This window comes from Coturnix japonica, chromosome 1 (assembly GCF_054131305.1).
Source record: "Coturnix japonica strain WE chromosome 1, WE-NBRP24, whole genome shotgun sequence".
Classification (NCBI taxonomy): Eukaryota; Metazoa; Chordata; class Aves; order Galliformes; family Phasianidae; genus Coturnix; species Coturnix japonica.
In genome coordinates this window covers 52,921,245-52,942,131 of record NC_140663.1, presented here as the reverse complement: position 1 = coordinate 52,942,131, position 20,887 = coordinate 52,921,245, and the positions used below count along the sequence as shown (strand labels likewise).

At 43.7% G+C, this 20,887-nt stretch overlaps 2 protein-coding genes across 3 annotated transcripts; both read right to left on the bottom strand.

Annotated features, from left to right (window-relative positions):
- Positions 1-3,273: 3,273 nt before the first annotated feature.
- LOC107314940 (aldo-keto reductase family 1 member B10-like) lies at positions 3,274-9,565 on the bottom strand. Its single transcript, XM_015864799.3, has 10 exons — positions 9,475-9,565; positions 8,908-9,075; positions 8,407-8,523; positions 7,194-7,271; positions 6,514-6,636; positions 5,933-6,033; positions 5,695-5,776; positions 5,118-5,201; positions 4,305-4,387; positions 3,274-3,863 (listed from the first exon to the last, which is right to left on the bottom strand). The coding sequence occupies exons 1-10, from the start codon at positions 9,538-9,540 to the stop codon at positions 3,821-3,823; spliced, it is 945 nt and encodes a 314-aa protein (XP_015720285.2). The 5' UTR covers positions 9,541-9,565; the 3' UTR covers positions 3,274-3,820.
- Positions 9,566-11,421: 1,856 nt separating this feature from the next.
- LOC146762420 (aldo-keto reductase family 1 member B1-like) lies at positions 11,422-17,489 on the bottom strand. 2 transcript variants are annotated; one of them, XM_085520711.1, is made up of 10 exons: positions 17,362-17,489; positions 16,914-17,081; positions 15,751-15,867; positions 15,133-15,210; positions 14,376-14,498; positions 13,813-13,919; positions 13,516-13,597; positions 12,959-13,042; positions 12,438-12,520; positions 11,422-11,845 (listed from the first exon to the last, which is right to left on the bottom strand). In XM_085520711.1, the coding sequence occupies exons 1-10, from the start codon at positions 17,425-17,427 to the stop codon at positions 11,803-11,805; spliced, it is 951 nt and encodes a 316-aa protein (XP_085376837.1). In that variant the 5' UTR covers positions 17,428-17,489; the 3' UTR covers positions 11,422-11,802. The 2 variants fall into 2 exon arrangements, with proteins under 2 accessions (XP_085376837.1, XP_085376838.1); XM_085520712.1 differs by lacking the exon at positions 15,751-15,867.
- Positions 17,490-20,887: the final 3,398 nt, after the last annotated feature.

Genomic DNA, 20,887 nt, shown 5'->3' with positions numbered 1-20,887 from the left:
CCTGTTAACCCCAAGTGCTGCACATTGTTGAAAGAGATGCAGGTGACCAGCCAAACACTGAGGAAATGCTGTGGGCACAGAGCAGGAAAAGGCTGTGAGCTGACCTGGGCTGGCTCAGAATCAGTTCAGCCCAGCTCTTAGACCTTAGGGGTGGTAGAGCTCTGGGCAGCAGGATGGGCTGATGTCACCTGCCATATTGTGCCTTGGTGGGGATGTCCCCACACACAGGAGGAGGGGACTCGCTGCTGAGGTGACAGCAGCCTGGTTGTGCTGGATCAGGGGTGCTAAAGCACAGCATAAAGGGTGAGTGATGGATTGAAGGCCTTATGGAAGATATCCTCCAGCCCCTGAGCTGCCCTTATCTCATGAGAGGGACCAGGGGACTGATGTAGATCATACTGCACACTAGGGAAGCAGAGACTTAGAGAGCATAAGTGTTTGGTAGAGAGGATGGGGAAGGGGAAGGAAGGTATGTACTGAATGTTTGTGTTCTTCTTTTAGTGTTCTTTTCCACTCTTGGTTCTCAAATCAGTAACCAGAAGCTTGTATAATTGGCAATAAGCGAGTTTAAGATGTCCCTAAGATAAGACTGTTCTGCTAGGGATGGTTGCTGTTGAAAAGCATATGCAGCTCTCAGTTCTGCTATCTCCCAGGCAGGAGAGACTCCAGGGCTCTGGAGGGAGCCATGATCCCAGTCCTGAGAATACAGGGTGGTGTGTGAAGGTGGTCAGAGATTAAGTACAGACGGTGTGCAAAGTCGGAGAAAGTAGGGACCTGTGGACACCACTGGAATAAGAGGCATTAACAAATGTTCAAGGTAAAGGGGAGGCCATTGGTCACAAGTGGGCAGTTAGTAGCACTGAATTGGCCAGTCTGGAGGCTGTGCATCAGGCTGAGTGACCAAGTCAGAACAGGGCTCCAACACCCTGGGGGAGAAATAGGTCTTGTGCTGACGTAAAAGCAAAGCTCTTTCAGGTACAACTAGCGGCAGTCCTTATGCAGGCCTGTGGAGATGAGTGTGTGTGTGTGTGCCCAGTGTGTGAGCACACGCTCAGCAGTTCTTTGCTCACAGTGAGATTACAGAACTGCTGGACACTGATAGCTGTGGCTGTACTGGGAAGCTAGTGCACGTAGGGTATGGCTTTTGCAACAGGAGAAGAAAGCAGAACTCTGGGCTGTTAGGACTCTGCTGCTTGCAAGTGCTGCCCTGCCCAAGAGTGGAGTGCTATAGGATCTGCTAGTGAAGAGCTATGTGGAGCACTGATCCTGCTCACCATACAGGTGAGATATGCCTGCAGAACAACTGGAAGCAAGAAGTGCTTGGACCACTGGATTGTGTTTGCAACCAAGGGGGAAAAGACCCTGAAAAACTGATAACTGAGGCTGTGGCTCAGAAGTCATGAGGGCTGGGTAACAGGCTGTGACTGTCTGATAAGTTGGAAGAGGGCAAGGACACATTTATGCCGAGGGGAGCATGCCAAACGGCAGTATGAGACTGGCAGCATGATGAAGGATGGTGCTGGGGTGCCAGTGGTGTGGCTGGTGTTCCAAGGGGACTGAAGTGCTCCAGCTCCCACCTGTTGTGCTGGGATTTATGAATGTCATGCAGGAACAGGGAGCTAATGGCAGAGCGGGACAGAAAACATACCATAGATCTAGCACAGAGGAAGGGGCTGAGCTCAGTTAATGTTATAGTATGTGGGAATGTACATCTCTCAGTGAAAAGGGCGACAGTTGCATGGACGCCGTGCTCCGAGGCCGAAGAGGCGGCGGGAGTGGGGCAGGCGGGGGCGGCTCCTGTGAGGTACGGCCGCCCTCTGCTGCCCGCGGCGGGAACGCGCTCCACACGGAGCTGCTTTAGTAATTCCATATGCAGGTCACAATTTGTTTTTCTAACAAATATCACATCCTTCTTTCAAGCAAAATACTCAAGGAATAACAACAACAGACAATCCCTGAGCATATATCCTGTCATTTCATTTGTAGCAGGAGGACAGATGCAGTAAGAAAGCTAAACAAACTGATAGGAAGAATATTAGACCAAGCTCCAGGTAAAGACGTGATAAGACTCTTCAGTTTCCTGTACTATTCGGTGAGTTTTCACCCTGGAAACAAAGGAAGTAACATCATCTATCAAAATAATTTTTCAGTATCAAACTGTATACGATACTTAGAGGAGCTGCCATTCCTTTTCCCCTGAGAGTTTGGGAAGCCTGAGAGAGGATCCCTGCTTTCAGGATGCCAGGTCATTTGTAATCACTCACCTCAGAGTTCTCCACAATGTGCTGTGGCATGACAGACTTTGGGATCGCAGTCATATTTCTCTTGACCTGGAAGATAAGGAGAACGGGCAGAACACCGAGTTTCTTACCACAGGTCTCTTCTGAGGGATGGCTGCCCTCCAGTGGCTGTAGGGAAAAGCACAATGTAGTTTTCTCGATGGGAATTATCCCAGGGGAGCTAATGGCCATGACATGCAGATAGCTCTGGAAAGAACAAGTATGAGGAGTGTGGTTTTTCAGATATGGAAAATTTTAAATAAATTAAAGATAAACCCCATAGGAACAAAAGGTAATTCTAATGCTTTTAGGTAATACTCAGTATGCCCTTAATCCATTAACCCCAGGCATACTACAACCACAGATCATTGAAATACCATGCTGTTACAATACCTGCTAGCTCTCTTAATACTGCTTAATGACACACCCTCCTTTTCTGCATCCTCCTCCATCAGGGAAAGACTTCTCCAGGGAAAGCTTTACTCGCACACAAAGCTAGTTAAAATCAGACCTGTCTCAGTTATTGTGCTGTCATAGCATAAAGGGAACATGACGCTTATTTCGGTTGAGTGTCAGACTTTGGGCAGCAGCCCAGTATCAGAACTTTGAAGTGGAACTGCTATTGAGTGTTCAGTAACACTGCTTCCCCTCTCTATACAATCTCTGTTAATCGTAGCCAAATGCCAGCACAGGCTGCTAGTTAAATCACTTTGCAGTAATAGCACCATTCAGCCTTCTATCAGCTTCCAGTTATGATCTCCTGGTGCTTCTTAATACATAACCCATACTAAGGTATGCCACATCTGCTGCTGCCACCATCTGCCTTGTTCCATCAACTAAAGTGTACTGTACTTAGGTATTAAATTATTGATCAATATAAAATCTTAGTAGTCCCATGACATAGTTTAAAATGCACAATAGTTTCAGATGATATTTTTAACACAACAACATTGGTTTACAAGTTTTTCCACATTAGACAAGAGCTTCTAAGCCATTAGTAGTCCAACTTCTTTATTTTTGAGAGAATACAAACAAGTCACAGTTCAGTTTCAGTTGGTAAAGAATACAACTGCAATAAAGCCACTATGCGTGTGGGTCAGATAGTCTTCATTTCAAGAAAAAACTTTAGGTTGTGTTCTAGAAGTGGATAATTGTCTTTCATCTCCACACAGTGATCACATAGCTCATTCTTTCATGACAAATTCTGCACTCAGATATCATTATCCTGCAGCCTTAAGTAATGTTGACATTAAACAGAAGATTAAAAATAAAAGAATATAAATCAGTTGCTAGTTAATTCTTAATGTGCTGGTTTGCCATCTCAGCCAGCAAAAACCAAGTATCTAATGAGTAAAGAATTACTACAACTAATTATAGCCTGCATTTTGTTCTTCAGAGCAACTTTACTATTTTGTTCTAGTAAAGAACGCCTCTGCTGTCAGGATAGATACAGTGTACAAGGTACATAGTGGATCACTGTAGGTAGTGGGAGAAACTCGTTAGACCCTACAGGCCGGCAGGAAGACAGGATAAAGCTATTTTCAGTATTCAGCATTGAAAGGATACTCCTTGTGGTTTCTGCACCTGAAGGAGGACAAAGATGAACAATTACTCCACAGGTAAAATAAATGCTATACAGAAGTATAGTGGATGGATAACAGATTATTCAACTACAGAACTAATTCAAGAGACTCCTATTTTTACTAGTCTGTAACCATCTGCACACAAGACAGCAGTTTCTGACCTTTAAACTAAAGCTCTGTCTGAGTATATGCTTCCATGGCGCACATTTGCAAGTGGCAGCTCACTCTGCTACTAGCCAGCTCTATAGAAGCTGACATCAGTTTACTATAATCTCAACAAGAAAAAGAAAACTTGAGTTTAAAACTTGCTAATTGCTTCACTTCTCCAACATGGACATAACTAAAATTACTAACTAGAACCTTCCTATATAAGGAACTCACGGGTACTTGTAAGAAGCACTGAAAAATTAAGAATTTGAGGGAAAAAAAAGCTGTCACTTACGTGACCATTTCACAAATTCTCCAGTTTCTGTTTAAGCTGAGAATAGCTGCCATCTCTTCTTTAGTCAGTTCAAAGTCAAACACCTAACAAGGAAAAAATAGCTGGAAATCACCTCACTGAACAAATCAGACTGACAGCAAAGCTCACAAAAGTAAAGAGCAAGTCCACAAGGGAAGGGATGTTAGTTACAGATGGCTTCATGGGATGGTAGGGGAATGAAAAGCCTGTTTTGGATGCCCAGAAAGAATTAAACAACAACAACATAAAACCCAACCAAAGCAAAAAAACCCCAAAGCTGCAGTTACATATATTTGCTGTTGCAAGAAGCTTCATACGCATTTAGGTGCGTTTTGCATTTGTTGAAGATGCATTTCTTTTCAGTCCCAAATAAAGACCTAGAAGACTTCAATATTCCAGTATATTTATGTTTCTTCTAAAATCCTGATGTTCAACATCAGGAAAATACCAGCAACTTAGCTGGTTAGAGGAATACACTTAACTGACATCAGGTTTCATAGCATTTCTTACACTATATAAGCTTCTCTGGCATGCTACTCTCCAAGCAAGCCCTCCAGGCCAATTAACCTACTCTCTGCAGAATAGGAGACAATGTAAAGATAACCAATATTGTTATCAGGACACTGTTTCTAAGACCTCTGTCAACCTCTCTTCTGCAGTTGTAGTTTTCACTTCAGCCTTCACTTAAACCCTCAGTATAGGAGAACATGCAGATAGAAAAGGAGGAGGACTCAGGAAGGCTAAGAAAGGATTCTCGCTTGCTCTGCAGTGGAAGGGTCACTTGTAATCACTCACCTTGAAGTTTTCTACAATGCGTTGTGGTGTGACAGACTTGGGGATCACAATCACGTTTCTCTGGATCTGGAAGCGAAGGAGAACCTGCAGGAAAAGAGACCATTGGAAGAGAGGACAAGTGATTTTGCCACAGAAGCTGTGTGTTCAACAGCTGTTTTTGCCTGAGATACAGGCACTCACATAGAGATGAGCTTCAAATCATTCCTATCCTTGTGGTGTAGATAGTGCTTCCTGAAGAGCAAAGGGGGAAGTGACAGAGCCCCTCATGGGAAGTCTCCTTTCACCTCTCCCATCCAGTTCTGAGATTATGAGTTCCTTTTCTTACCATCTAGACATTCAGTAATTTATGCAGGCTTTCATTCTCTGCGACAGGGCCTGAGAGGGGGCATGGTAACTGAAGATCACTTAAGAATCTTCACTGAGGGCCAAAGATTTTCTTTCAGCATATGCAGGCTAGAATATTGCTTGTTAACACCACAGAGAACTGCTACAGTTCACTGGGAACACATAGACCTGAAAGAGGGTATATACCCTGTATATTTTCCTTAATGGATGTTATTTTCTGGTGTCCACCTACCTGTGCCGGGGTCTTGTTGTGCTTTGCTGCAATCTCTTTAATCTTGGGGTTATCCAAAATGGCAGGCTCCTCTGGTGTGGCTCTATAGAGAGAAAGAAGAAATGGCAAAGAGCCATTCTAAAAGGTTTCTACCTAGAAGGAGTAATTAACTATTGTATATACTCACAACTGCACAATTTCTCCTTCAGAAAGTCTGAAAGTTTTGAACTTAAGCCACGCTAACCTGTTTATAAATTACCTTTCAGGCCGTCCAAGGGGACAATATGCTGTCACAGTGATCCCTTTGGATTGACAATAGTTGATAAGCTTCTCCTGGGAAAGGTATGGGTGACACTCAATCTGCCAACACAGGAGCAGACAGGTAGTTGCAGAACTACTGTAATGCTCCAGAGATTCCCCCCCCCCCCCCAGTCTTAAGTTTCCTAATTACAGACTTCCTTCATCTTTGCCTACAGGTGGGTGGTGGGGTAATACGAACCCATAATTCTGTAGGGCACTAATTCTTACACTGAGTCCTTACATGCATTTTGGATTTTGTTCTGAGAAGTTTCATAAAAACCCTTGATTACACAATCACAGCTCACATCTGTGTTCTTTATCATCCAGAAAGAATGTTTCACAAGGAAATATTCCTCTATCCGTAAACAGTGCCACAGCAAGGTGAGAAAGTTTCTTAGTCCTTTCAGTACCCCGAATCACAGAGTGGGATCTGAAGTACATACTGTGAGAGTCCACTTTATTTTCCCTTCTTCCATATTCTCATGCAACTGTCATTAGAGCTTCGTAATCCCTGAAAACTATTCACTATTAGCAGCTTACCTGGTTGTTTACAGGCTTGTGTTTCAGTCCTGGCTTGTTCAAGAGTCTTTCAGTCTGCTCATGGTTGAAGTTGGAGATTCCAATGGCTTTTACCAAACCAGCATCCACCAGCTCTTCCATGGCCTAACAGAGAGAGCAGCAAAGTTACTATCCATTATGCAAGACAGGGCCTGAACACACTCTTCCTAATGTTCTTTGTTTCCCACAAGAAGGGAGAAATAACTGGTAGGCTTGTCCAACTTAACTCTCAGGGAGAAGTGGGTACTGGTAATTTTCACACTGTCCTCCATTGTCCTCCAACCAAGCCCAAAAATCTTTGTTACAACTGAGAAATTCATGCTGAATTACACAAGGAAAAGTAGATCATCTATAATATACTATTATATAGTAGTAGAGAGCTATGCTCTACGATGATGGCGAGATTATAACCTGTTTTTATCTTTGCAAATTACCTGTACTTTAGTAGTTCAAGAACTGCACAAGAAAAGTACAATTGTCATGGTCAAGCAAAGAATTATTTCAACCTCAGACTGCTCTGCAGCTCCCCTGGAAGCAATCTGAATTTACTTCTGTACATTCTTTTAAATGAAATCTGCATCCATGTGGGAAGCACACTGTGACTACTGAAATATCACTGCTCAGGACAGAAGACACGATTCTGTCACTGTGGCTACGCTTACCTCCCACGTTTGCAGAATATCAGCATTGCTGGGGATAGACATGCCTTTGTCATCTGTAGGAAACAGGTCCTCTCCTGCCTGTCAGCAAGAAAGAAAATGCTTTAAAAGTCTCTTGAGAAGTTTGTCTAAGACAGTGACAGCTCAGGACTAAGACAGCTTAAACTTCTAGTTCTTTCTACAGTCATTTCTTCCTGCATTGAATGAAGAACTGGAAGTATTTTTGGCCAATCAAGGCAGATATTTCTGCTGGGCACCTCAAAGCGACGACTCACTTAAACACCTATGGGAAAAGAAACCACTCAGATCCAGACTGAGGTAAGAAATTCATACGTATCACTTCAGGTGGTGCTCTTTTTCACCCATTTATGAAGAATGGACTAAACTCCCAGAAGTGCATCACGGGACTTCGCTTTCAATAATGGTGATGCATAACTTTGGCCAATACTAAACCAAATCTGCTGAACAGAGCTATTATGTACTGTGGCAGTTCTTCCATGGCAGAGCTCAAGAATGCTGTTATCGTGCCAGGGAAGTTAGAAGAGCCTTTGAGTGCAAGCTGTGTAAAGACAACAAGACAGAACTGTGTCTAACAACTGAAAATGTCTCCTTGCAGCAGCAAACTCATTTTTATGGCTTTGTTAACAAAGCTAAAATAGAACATGAAGTTAAGCAAGTCAGAAGCAAAAGGTAGGATGGAAGCCTCTCACAGTGAAGCAGGAAAAATAAGACTAGAAACATCAAACTCGGACATCAGTCTGAAAGGCTTAAGCTTCATAGAAGCCTCATCTTTTGCAACACAGGGTTTGTGGAACAGCAGGAAGGCTCCTACAGCAAAGGTTACCTCATACTATACTGAACTGAACTAAGGACTCAGTGATTAAAAGCAGAAATGGAAAACAAAAACATTCTGTAACACGCAGAGAAAATAACCTGTCAGGCAGCAAAACGTAGCCCGCAATCCACAAAACATGATTTTTAGAGAAACACGTTTTGGATTTGCAAAAGAGAGGGGAAAGAGCCCAGCCTGTACCTGCAGCTGCGACATCTGCCTCCAGTTTTGTGTCTGTCACAGCCTCTGATAAAAAGGGTATGTAAGTAGCATTCTCAAGGATAAAGATCAAGGGTTTTTCTCAGCACTAGCACTTATTGGGCTGTAAAGCCATATAAGCCTTCAAAAGCACTTCAAAAAACACGTGCATCCCCATTACCATACCTTGAACCCAAAAGGCCAGTGCATGAGGTAGAGATCCAGGTAATCCAGTTTCAGGCTGGCAAGTGTCTTCTGGCAGGCTCCTTTCACCAGAGGCTTTTCAAAGAACGTACACCACAGCTGGAGATAAAAAGACAAGGCACACCATGACCTCCTGGGTTACAGCTCTCCTTTTGGCATCAACAAAGTGCAGTAACCACACCACTAGTGCTTCTGCACCAACTCATGGCCACAAGTTAGTTATCTCAGAGCTCTGCATCACTGATTTCTACATCCCTCGATGTTTCTCTTCTTTCTTCTACCCCAGCAGGGATATGAGGTGCAAGGCCATGTTCCCTCCCCACCTTCCAGTACTTCTGCTTCTCTTCAGAATACTGCCAGAGCACAGAAGAACTGTAGTGCTCAAGGTGTTATTGAACTTCCAGGGGAATAAAATCAGCTTTCAGTGTTATCTGGCTGACTGGGGAAGAAAACTGTCAGCAAATAGGGCCCTCAGCTGTTTACCTTACTGACAATGAAGAGGTCCTCTCGCTTCACAACACCTTCCTTGATTTTCTGCTGGATCCCATCCCCGACCTCCTTCTCATTCTGGTACACATAGGCACAGTCAAAGTGACGGTATCCAGCATCGATTGCAGCCATCACTGCAGATTCTACCTTACCCGGTGGAGCCTGGACAAGATAAGGATACAATACATTATGGCTTGGGACCCCTGCATGCTGCTTCTAAGGTAGACAGAGAAACACTGAAAGAAAGACATTTCAGAGTTCTTCCAAAACACTTTATTGAAGCCTGCGCAAACGGCATGTAGAGGCACCAGGGCCAGAGCCAGCCTCCAGCCATCCACCTGCTGCTCCCGTGCGGGTCCCAGCTTCGTCCAGCATTGGCCCCGCAGAACCAGACCGAGGCCCTTCCCCACGCTACTGCCCAAAGGCCGCAGCAGCTGCCGGCCAGGAGCGCTTCAGCTCGACAGCTCAGCCACCCGTACCCAGAGGGGGAGACACAGACCCGCCACTGCCGGCTGCCGGGCCACCTCCTCCGGGCGCTACAAGCCGCGGGAGCTCCATTACCTTCCAGGTGCCCAACCCCACCATAGGGATCCTAGCCGCGGCTCCCAGCCGCACGCAGGTCGCCATGCTCGACGCGAAGCCTCCTGTCTCTGGCCGAGGCCCTTTAAGCCCGGCCCCGCTGTGGGCGCTGCCTTCTGCCGCCTAACCCCGGAGTGGGGAGCTCCGCCTTCCTGTGCGGAACCGCTGTGTGCGGGTGGGTTGGACCGTGTGCGACCAATGTTGCGGGGTCGTGCCTCTGTTCAGCTTGCGTCTAGGGGGAGGGACTGGTGCTCAGGTGGGGTTAAGGAAAACAGAGTTAAAAAACAGCTTGTTTTGGATGCTGGGAGACGATTTTATTTTATAGTGTGTTTATAAAGCTGCAGGAAAACAGTGTTTCTGGGTGTCACAGTGATCACGCTGGCCCTGTTTTCAGGGCCTGTAATTCCACATTGGCAACTAACTTGGAAGAGTTGGAAAAAAAAAAGAGATGTCTTTCTGGTGGGGAGGTCATGGTGCAGTTTAAAAATTCTTGATTTATCAGCAGGATCTGGAAAGTGCTCCGCAGTGGTATGTTAAGGCAGCTTTGGAGACTTCACTACTTCCTTGTATTTGGAGAATTTATTCAAGGAATCCATCAGTGCGCTTTACTCTGGGTGCTTCTCCCACAGGACACAGACAGATCCTTTTTGCTTTGTGTAACTGAAGGTAGAAAAGATGATGAGTTTTTAGTCACAGCGCAGAAGGGATGGGAGTAGTGATGACAAGAGGTGAGCTTTAGCAACACGATGTAGACGTCATTTAAATGGTAGAACAGAGTAATGCATCCTTTTGCACAAAAGTTGCTCAGAACCCAGATGATGGAATGAAGGGTGTATTTTAATGTTTGTACTCATGGGTGCAGAATTAAAGCTGTGTGTGACACCATCGCTGTTATGGAATTTCCTCACGAATCTCTTAGCAGATTGAATTGCATTTTATGTTCTGAAGAGTTTATAATGTTGAGATAGTGAAGATCTTTCTTCTCTCCCCTTTTCATAAAAAACAAAAGAATGAAGAGTGTTTCACGGAGTATTCCTATTTTTGCAAACAGGGATTTAGCAAGGTGAGAGCATAAAGAAGTTTTCCAATCTGGCTTGTACCCAGAATTCTCCACAGAATGGCATTTGGAGTACATGTAGTGTCCACTTCGTTCTACGTCTTTCCACATCCTCAAGCAACTCTATTCTGATTTTATAATCTTAGTAATTCTCCATGAAAACTATGCACTGGGGTCACTATTAGTGGCTCACTTGGTTGTTAGTGTGTTCATATTTCAGTCCTGACTTGTTTTGGATTCTTTCAGACTGCTCGTGGTTGATGCTGGAGATTTCAATGGCTTTCACCCAATCAGCATCAACAAGCTCTTCCGTAGCCTAACCATGCAGCAAAGTCACTATCTGCAATGCAAGTCAGGGCCTGAATGCATTCTTCTTGATGCTCCTTGTTTCCCTTCATGAAAATGGAAAAAGAACAGGTAAACTTGCTGTATGTTGTAATGCCCTTTTGAGCACGTGTGGTGCGGCTCTATGACTATCTACTTTATTCTCTTTATGTCACTGTCATTTTCCTTACAGTGATTTTTGGCTGATATTTTAGCTGCTTTCCTCCAGTATGACAAAGTTACATTGTTCTTATACCATAGTGAGCAACTTTCTGTTGTGATGCACTGTAAGTCAAACCAATTTATATGAAATGCCAGAAAATGTCCTTGCACCTGGTGTATACAAAGATAAAGGAAGCAAGGTTCATTCAAAAACAAGACCAATTCATGTACCAAGCAAAGCTAAACTAGAAAATTTTAGAATGAGCACACATAAATTCCTTTTTGCTGAACTAATATAGCAGTCCTTAAAATAAGATATATTGACCCCAATTACAAAACCAGCCTATTTCAAAGTTAATTTTATTTAAAATAAAGGAGACTTCTCATGCAATGGTGGATGTCTCTTTATTTGTATGGTACCTCAGCCTTGGTTTGTGCTGATGCAGGACTGAAGGCACCTGCTGAATAGTGGTTCATGCATTCAAGATGTCCTCATTTTCTGCAGAGCAGTTCTGCGTAGAAACTTCAGAAATCCTCCTCCCTTCTGATAACCAGAAAATTATTACACCCCACGTTTTATTCCATTGGACAATACTCCTTCAATCTTCCAAAGAGTGAACTCAGACAAAATCAATGGAATAAATGTCCTTTGACTTCACTAGCAGCAACAGCTCAGATGCAGTAAGAAAGCTGGATACACAGCTCAAAGCTAGAGGAGAGGCACATGAAACACCAGGGGTTCAGGGAAAGTCAGGTTACAAACAGCATCAGTATTCTGCGTGGAAAGGGTACTCCTTGTGCATTTTGGCCCTGAAAGAAATCAAAAAGAGAAAGTTCTTTTAATAGCTAAATCATGTGTTACATAGAGGTAGATGGGTTCGGTGCACAGAGGATCCACAAAAGAGGGATTTTAAGGGGCCTTGGGCAACCTGATGTAGTGGCTGGCATCCCAGCCAATGGCGAGGAACATGGAACAAGGTGATCTTTAGGATCTCTTCCAACTCAAGCCATTCTATGTGTCTGTGATTCTGTGATTCTGTGATTTTGTAACACCGTGATCTGAATTATGTAATTGCCTGAAGAATGTGTGAAGATATGCATCCTAATTTACTAAAGTGGAGAAAGACAAAATGATCTGTTAGAAACCATCCTTTGTAGTTGATGTTAGAGAGTTCCCTGGAAACTGAGTTGAAAATGATTATGTGGTCAGCTGTGTCTTCCCTTTGATTTCAAAGTGAGCATATTTACCTGTCTGGTGCAAAAGTATTTTTGGACAAACCTGCTATTATTTGGATTACTCACTTATTTCAGTAACTTGAATTTCATGCTGCCTAGTAGCTCTGACAGAAATGATGATGTAGAAGCAATTCTAAAGGTAAGACTTGAAATTAGTGTCACTTACTGGCTCAGTACACCCATCCTCCAGTTCCTGTTAAAGCTGAGAAGTGTTGTCATGTCTTCTTTAGTCAATTCAAAGTCAAAGACCTAAACAAGAGAAAAAGCTGGAAATCACCTCTATGAAAGAAATGGAACAGTGTGAAGAAGACAGACAGGCTGAGAAAGTGGATTCATTGTGGTGGATCTATTTTATGTCATGGACCACTGACTTAAGAGATAGAGGACTGCACTTTTTACGAACACAAGAACTTCCTTATGAGCACTGCTTATTCTATGTCAGATTTTTCTGCTGTGTTACTGTTCTTGGCATCCAAAAATGCTCCGAATAATTCTCTAACCAAAAAGACACGGAACATTTAAGATCATACAAGTCCTCACAAATTACATCCTATGCTTAGCCCTCAGTAGAGGGAAACAGGCAGAGAGAAAAAGTCCTGTAGTCCTAACTGAGTAGGTCTTGGCTGAGAAAGGCTCCCTGCTCGCTCTGTGGGGAGAAGTGATGGCAGGCCACTCATGTTTACTAACCTTGAAGTTCTCCACAATGCGCTGTGGTGTGACAGACTTGGGGATCACAATCACATTTCTCTGGATGTGGAAGCGAAGGAGAACCTGCAGGAAGAGACCACTGGATCAGAGAGAAGGCAGGTGGAGATGTTCCCGCAGGAACTGAGCATGTTTAACAGCAGTTTGCCTGAGCTACTGCCACTTCTGTAGAGCTGCCTTTCAAGTCATTCTTGTGGGGAGGCCTGTGAAGCACTTCCTGAAGAACAACGGGCTGAGAGGTGGATCCCTACATGGGAGGCTTCATGTCTGATCTGGTTTTGAGACGGTCAGGTATTTTCTTTCTTACCTGGATTTTCAGTAATTTAAGCAAAACTTTGAAATGATTTCTTTGTTGATGGCAAAAGAAATACTAGTGGCATATACTGCAGGCCATGCCAGGAACAATCTACTCTGTTAGAGAATAATCAGAGGAGTGCCAGAGCTGTAGAGAATGGATTTAGGTTTTATCTAATCCTGAGGTGTAATTTTTCTAATGAGAGTGTTACAGAAGTAGTACCCACCATCCAGCACCCACGTACCTGTGCTACTGTTTTGTTGTGCTTGGCTGCAATCTCTTTAATCTTGGGGTCATCCAGAAGAGAAGGATCCTCTGGCTTAGCCCTACACAGAGAACAGAAGATCAATGGCAAGAAACCTTCACAGGCACAGCTGTCCTAGCAAAAGCTATCTGCATCTTGATGAATCATTAATTGAGTCGTTCAAGCAAGATTTATGCCAGCTGCCTTGCAAAATGCCAGTATAGCAAAAATTTATGCCAGCTGCCTTGCAAAATGCCTATATATATGTATATATATATATATATATATATATATTACCATGGTCTGTCAGGAGAGCCAAAGGGACTATATGCTGTCACAGCAATCCCTTTGGAATGGCAGTAGTTGATCAGCTTCTCCTGGGTCAGGTATGGATGACATTCGATCTGGAAAGACAAGAGCATAGACGATGTTGGTGACAGAACTGCTTTGATATTGCTGTGTGTCAAAAGTTATCAGTGAATGCAGTGAGCGGCTGCCTTTGGAACAAATGAACTGTCTTGGATGACAACATGACCTTCATTTTCACTTTAAAACCTATTGTCATGTAAAGTTTTTACCCAGTTTGTCTGCAGAGGTTTCACTCAGCTGTGGCTTTTTAATCTTTCCAGAACGAATGTTTCTGTAAGAACTATGTATGCATTTGCAAACTGTGGTTCATCATAGTGAGAGACAAAAGGTGAGTGTGTCATTGCTTTTTGTACCCAGAAATGCTCATACAGCTGGATTAAGGATAAATGCTTTCTTCACATTGTTCTCCTTGTCCATATCCCCATTCAACAGATCAGGTCTTCATAGTCAGTGAAGACCTGATGTGTATGTGGAGTCACCTACCAGCTTACCTGGTTGTTTGCAGGCTTGTATTTCAGTCCTGGCTTGTTCAAGATTCTTTCAATCTGTTCGTGGTTGAAGTTGGAGATGCCAATGGCTTTTGCCAGGCCAGCATCCACCAGCTCTTCCATGGCCTAGCAGAAGGAGGAGCAAAGTCATCATCCGGTATGGAACTGAGTCCTGAGGATGCTCCTCTGTAGCATGATTCCAGTTTTCTTAAGATGCACAAATTAACTCTTAGGACCCGCATTGCTCCCTGATCTAAATGTGGTAGCCATCTCCCCCAAGCTCTAAGTCTCACTCCTTGACACTGTGAAAAATCTCAAGACGATGAATGAGGAAATAACAATGATACTCAATTATCCACTGCTGTGCAAGCACAGGAGTGCTGTCTCCCAGTCTGTAGGTAAGCTCATAACCTAAAATGTCTTTATTCCTGCAAAATATGTTTGAGCAGTTGAGGAATGGCCTGAGGACTTGTGGTGAACTAGGCAGTTGATATGGTCAAACTGAGAACTTTTTCTATCATCTATGTTGTCTGCAGCTTCCATAAAAGATTTTGGCAATCACTGTGAGTTAGATACACAGGGAACAGTAGTGTGGAAGTAATAACTATGCATGCAGTCATCTACATTGTATTTTCATTATTTCCTTACAAGTAAATGTACATGCATGAAAAGATATTTCTGAGAGAGCTGATGGCAATGAAAATTCATAAGGGACTGTCAAAGGCAGAGAAATCTGGACTGCTTCTGTGATTGAACTTACCTCCCATGTTTCTAGGAGGTCAGTGTTGCTGGGTATAGCCATGCCGTTGTCATCTGTGGGAAACAGGACATCTCCAGCCTGTGAGCACGGAATAAAGGTACTTGTAACAATCCCATAAGGGAAGCTACTGTAGTAAGGATATCAATCAGGAAGCTAACGCCAATAACCAAACATGTTAATTCTCATCGTAAGGTATTTAAGACTTGTACCATGCTTTCTTCTTAATTCATGCAAGGTCAAGGCCTTCTTGACACCAACTGTTCCTGTAAAGGCAGGAAACTTTTCTGCGTTCTGCAGATGTTACATTTGAAATGAACACATTGTAATTTGTGCAAGGGAAAGCAGAGTAACTTATTGTTGCAGCTGAGATGTGTGAACTTGGGGTAGGATTTTCCTATCCCATTATAAAATGAACAGAGGACAGCATGCACGCTTGCATGTGCCTGTGGGAAGCGTTCCAGAGCCTGGCACACATGGCCAGAGTAGAACTGAATGACAGCAGCAGAGCAACATCATATTTCAAGACAGGAACAGCAGCTGTGATGAAAACATAGCTGGCAGCTCTGAAGATCCCAAAGCAAGATCCAAAGTAACCCAAAGCAATTGCCATTACTGTACCTTGAAGCCAGAAGGCCAGTGGATGAGATAAAGATCCAGGTAATCCAGTTTTAGATCAGCAAGAGTTTTCTGGCAGGCTCCCTTCACCAGATGTTTTTCATGAAATGTGGACCATAGCTGGAGATAAAAAGCCAAGCCACAGTGTGATCTCCTGGGTTAAAAGTTTGTGAGCCCTTTCATAGGGAACAGGAATGCTCCATCTTCTTTGGAAGGCCACAGGGAATAAAGACATCTGACTCTGTGGGCAGATACCTGGATGCCCAGGACCTCATGTTTCTCGTGCAGCAGAGAAGTGTGAGCAGCACTGCTGGAGCAAGAACTGAGGTACCCCATTCACATTACCACTGCAACACATGCCTTCTCTGATGTGCTCTGTCATCATGAGGGTGCCAGTAGCACACAGGTAGTTTCACTGCACCAGCCCACTACTGCATATGATCTCAGAACTGTGTATCACTGATTTCTAACTTTCTTGTTGCTACCTGGCCCTCCATCTCTTTTCCTGCTCCCCTTCAAACCAAGGGTGTCCTTGCTGTGCAGGTGGTCTCTGAGCTCCAGCAGGGGCATGAGGTGCAGGGCCACGTCCTTCCTCATGCCACAGCACTTCTTCCCCTCTGCAAAGTGCCAGGCTGTGATGCTGAAGCACACAGTGCATTGGGTGGAGGAAGAGTGGCTGTTCTTTAGGGATATGGATAGAAGAAGCCATTCTCAGGGAGAGAATGAGCTGAAGAAAGGAAGGGAGGAAGGGCTTCCCCTTGACTGTGGAGTCAGGTCCCTGTGAGAACAGTGCTGTCTTCTCTTGGTGAGTTCAGGTTGAATGGGGATCAGCCTGTCAGTGAACTGGGAAGAAAAGAGGGTTTCTGCCCTGCTCTACACACATTTCAGCAAAATTGTTGTCCCTGTCTACTGGGTGCAAGAAAATCACAATTAGTATTAGGAATATCAAGTGGTGATTCCAGTATCAGTGGTGCATATCCTTCCTGAGACTCCACAGGGACTGGGGTGAAGCAGTAAGCTTGCATCAGGAGTTACTGATGATAGGATGATAGGAGCAGCTTCATCCTGCAGCATGAAACTTGACTCTAAGCTACCTACTATGCAGTTACTATAGGCAAAACATTTCCCAACTGCTTCTTTGAGATGGAAGGCCATCAGCTGTTTACCTTACTGACAATGAAGAGGTCTTCTCGCTTCACAACGCCTTCCTTGATTTTCTGCTGGATCCCATCCCCAACCTCCTTCTCATTCTGGTACACATAGGCACCATCAAAGTGGCGGTATCCAGCATCGATTGCAGCCATCACTGCAGCTGTCACTTGCCCTGGTGGGGACTGAAAACAACAAAAATTTACTTAAGAAGTTCATATCAGTGCAATTTGAATGCCTGTTTCCTAACAAAAGAAGAATGGGAAAACTACCTTACAAAAGGTAACCCTCCCTGCTACTATTTTTGTTGCAGGAGCAGTGCTCTGAAACTCAGATCCCGCCTCCAGGCATTATTGCACAGCCCCTCACTCACACTGCTCAGTCCCACAGCCAGGCAGAGCGGCAGCAAGCGAGCTTGGTGCCAGGGAGCTCTGCAGTACGAAAGCTTTTCTCTCCAGCTGTTACCTTCCCTGTGCCCAGTCCCAGGATGGGCATCTTGGCTCCGGTGTTCAGCTGCACGTAGGTCGCCATGGCCCCTCGCGCTGCCAGGCCAGCTGTGTTGTGGCTGCTTCCTGCCCAGCCTGTTTAATAGTGATGTTGCTGCCCCTGGGAGGATGGAGGAGGTGCATATGTGTTTGAGTTCTCACGTGTCCAGCAATAAGTCTGTGTATTAATCTCAGTTCATACAAGTTAATGTGTAAGCTGAAATCAAAACTCACAGAAGCTATCACCGACAGAAGGCTTGGCTGTGCACACTCAAGAAACCTTTACTCCCAATCCATTTCTTTATCAGAAGGAGAGCTGAGTCTTGTTGCACTCTCATCCGGTTTGTGCTTGTGAGAGGCTTGCCCCTGTGCACATTTGCTGACACATATCTTGGTAGGGATTGGCAACACACTTCTGAAGTTTGCCCTGTTTGTTACTGCCTGTTTGAGTTCGTGGCACTTTGTCCGATGACTTGGCATTAATAAAACCAGAGTTTGTCCTACAAAGTTTCATCAAATTGGTGCTGTAAGGCTTGGTGTAAAACTGCTCACAGTGCTGGCTTGTGCTGGTGCAGATGAACAATGTGCAGCAGGTGCAGTGGCAATACAGAGGAAGAAATTATTCTCTTGACCTAGTGGTTATTTTGTCTGCACTTTAGAGTGTGGGAAGCCAGACCCAGAGCCAATGTTGCTGCTGAAATCCTACAAAACATGTGTGGTGAAGTGGGGAAGTTAAAGTAGGTTCTCAGTTTTTTCAGAATCTTAGGAGCACTGTCTTTCTTCTTGTGAATTGTGGAGTTACCTATTTGTGGTTTTCACTTTTAATTATTTCCATTTATTGGTATAGGCTAGAGCACATTCATAGAGATGGACTTCACAGTGCAGAGAGATGGGAGCAGAAATGATGTGAAGAGAGCAGTAGTAACATGTTGTAGATGTCAGTTAATTGGTGTCATAGTGTAATGCATTCCTTTGCATGAAAATAGCTCAGAACCCAGATGACTGTGCATTGCTTTGTCCCTATACATCTCCTGTGATCCCACTGCAGCTCATGATACATCTGTCGTGATGGTTTGGGCCCAGTGGGAAAGATGAAATTGCATGGGATCTGCATCACAGCCTTGGAATGAGCGTGCTGTCATCTGGGGGAAAGAACTTAGAAGAGCAAGAAAAACAGTAACAGCTAAAAGTGGACCTTTTCTCAGGCAGTTTTCCCACTCTGTGGTGCAAATATGTCAGACTCACGCAGATAGAGCAGGAGCTGGGATATCATGTCAGGCGAAGAAAGCAGAGCTGGTTAAATCAATTTATGAGGTTTTTAAAAATCCTTTGGCTGAGTCCCTGTGTGTGACCATGTGCAGAGAGGTGTACATCCAAGAAGCAGCAGCCTCATTCTGACTGCCCTGCCATAGCACAAGGAGTTTAAAATGATATGTTTTGTCTTCCCAGGAAGCTCCAGTGAGTGTGGTTCTGAGCCCATAGGAAGGAGAGCAGCTATAAACAGAGGAATGTGAGTAGTGTGTGTGGGATCTGAGCTTGTAGCTGTCCTGCAGAGAAGGCTTTTAACCCAGCAGAACTGGAGGAAGTTGTTATTTTTGAGCAAGGCCAAATGAGGTGTTTTGGTGACAAAAAGAGTTGTAACTTGCCAACAAGAGGGTAACTGAAGAGATATGAGAGAGGAAGAGGATATCAGTAAAAATGTGAGTCAGCAGCCAGCAAAGCCCTGGAGGCGCTACTATAAGAGTTATTGATATCAGAGAAATTTGAAATAAGTACATGATATTTAGGCTTATTGTTCAGTCAATAGGGTGAAAATGTAATGCTTTCTAAGATATTAAAAGATGCTTAGTCTCGCATGAGTTTGAATGAAACAAGCTGTCACAAGACCATCTCATAGATTCTCCATTTTCTGTTTAAGCTGGGAAAGAGTGATTCACAGTGTTCCCATGTTTACAAACAAGAGTTTAGCAAGGTGAGTGCATCACGAACTTTCCTTGTCTGTCTTGTACCCAAAATTTTCCAGAGTTGCATTTGGACTACATGGAGTGTCCACTGTGTTCACCCTCTTTTCATACCCTCTAGCAAATTTATTCTTCATAATTACTGAGAACTGGCTTCACAATTATCAACTTGCTTGGCTGTTTGTGGGTTTATATTTCAGTCCTGGCTTGTTTTGGATTCTTTTAGCCTGCTTGCAGTAAATACTGGAAGTTCTGATGGCTTTTACCAGATAAGCATCTACCAGCTCTTCCATGGCCTAACAGTGCAGAAAGTCACTATCCATGATGTAAGACAGGGCCTGCATGCATTCTTCCTGATTTGTTTTCCTTCTTGAAAATGGAGTAAGAACTGGTGAGGTTGCCCAACTTTATTCTCTTGTGGAAAGGTGAGTAGTGATAATTTTTACACTATTTCTGACATTGTATTCATCTCAAAATCTTTGTTTGAGTGGAGAAATTCACACTTCATTAGACAAAGGAAAAAACCACCCATCTGATATTTCCAGCCATCTACTATCCAGATTGAGGCAAGTGTTTGTGCTGGGCCCCTCAAAGTGATGAATGTCAGCTGAAGGAAAAGGATGGTAATGATTATGTGGAGATCAGGACTGGAAGATATTATCCCCAAGATGTACTTAAACCTGTACTTTCTGAATATTAATGTCAAAGGTGATATTAAATGATCCGTAAGTGGAAAGGCCTAGTATTTTTCAGTCATATGTCAGGTGCTTAATTCCCTCTCTAGAAGTTGCAGAATTATAAAAGACTATAGTAAACATCTCGGCTATTTTGAAGCACCTAGAAAATGAAACAGTGGGCACAGTTATTGCCCTTTAAAGCTTAGCCAAAGAAGTATTGAAAAATAGAATTACTTTAGTTCTGAGTTGCACAATAATGAGTAAATGGTAGTTGATTTTATGTAGATCAAAATGTTAGAATAGAAGCATACATATATAAGATACGTCATCAAGCTGAAATACTGGTGAAAGTAAGCCAGGATGATGTAAGCTGGAGCTTAACTGACCTTTTAACCAAATGACTCCTAGCTTCCCAGATTGGACTGGTTAACAAGTTACTTGTAGGGATAGTGTAGGGAGTAGCTGTATGTATCCTTGTTTGTTGTATGATTCAGTGCTGGGAATGTATCCCTAAAGGTGAAGGTCAAAGATAGTGAGGATTAAGATATAAACATCGTAATCCTCAAAAGTAAAGGAGGGATGGATATAAGCTGGTTTGTTTAGCAACAGCTATCAGTATGTTAGTTTAAGGACCAATATATTAGTTTGGCAAAGGGGATCAATGAGTGCTGGTTCTAAAACTTCCCATTTCAACTTTGCTTGGTGTGTGAACAGCCTTGCTTTCTCTTAATTCTTCTTCACCACAAGCGCCGGAGTCATTAATAGACCTTTTATCTTTGCATTAAACCAGGTGCAAGGATGTCTTCCTTGACTTTTCACATATATTATTTTGGAAGATGCTCATTATAGCCTAACGAGCCATGGTATT

Excerpts from the sequence above, each read along its gene's own strand:
- LOC107314940 (XM_015864799.3), bottom strand. The coding sequence starts at position 9,540 with ATGGCGACCTGCGTGCGGCTGGGAGCCGCGGCTAGGATCCCTATGGTG. Across the intron at positions 6,034-6,513 it reads ACAAGCCTGTAAACAACCAG|ATTGAGTGTCACCCATACCT; the intron begins GTAAGCTGCTAA and ends CTGTGTTGGCAG. Across the intron at positions 3,864-4,304 it reads AGAATTTGTGAAATGGTCAC|GTGCAGAAACCACAAGGAGT; the intron begins GTAAGTGACAGC and ends GTCCTCCTTCAG.
- LOC146762420 (XM_085520711.1), bottom strand. The coding sequence starts at position 17,427 with ATGGCGACCTACGTGCAGCTGAACACCGGAGCCAAGATGCCCATCCTG. Across the intron at positions 15,211-15,750 it reads ACTGGCCTTCTGGCTTCAAG|GCTGGAGATGTCCTGTTTCC; the intron begins GTACAGTAATGG and ends CCGTGCTCACAG. Across the intron at positions 13,043-13,515 it reads ACAACAAAACAGTAGCACAG|GTTCTCCTTCGCTTCCACAT; the intron begins GTACGTGGGTGC and ends CTCTTCCTGCAG.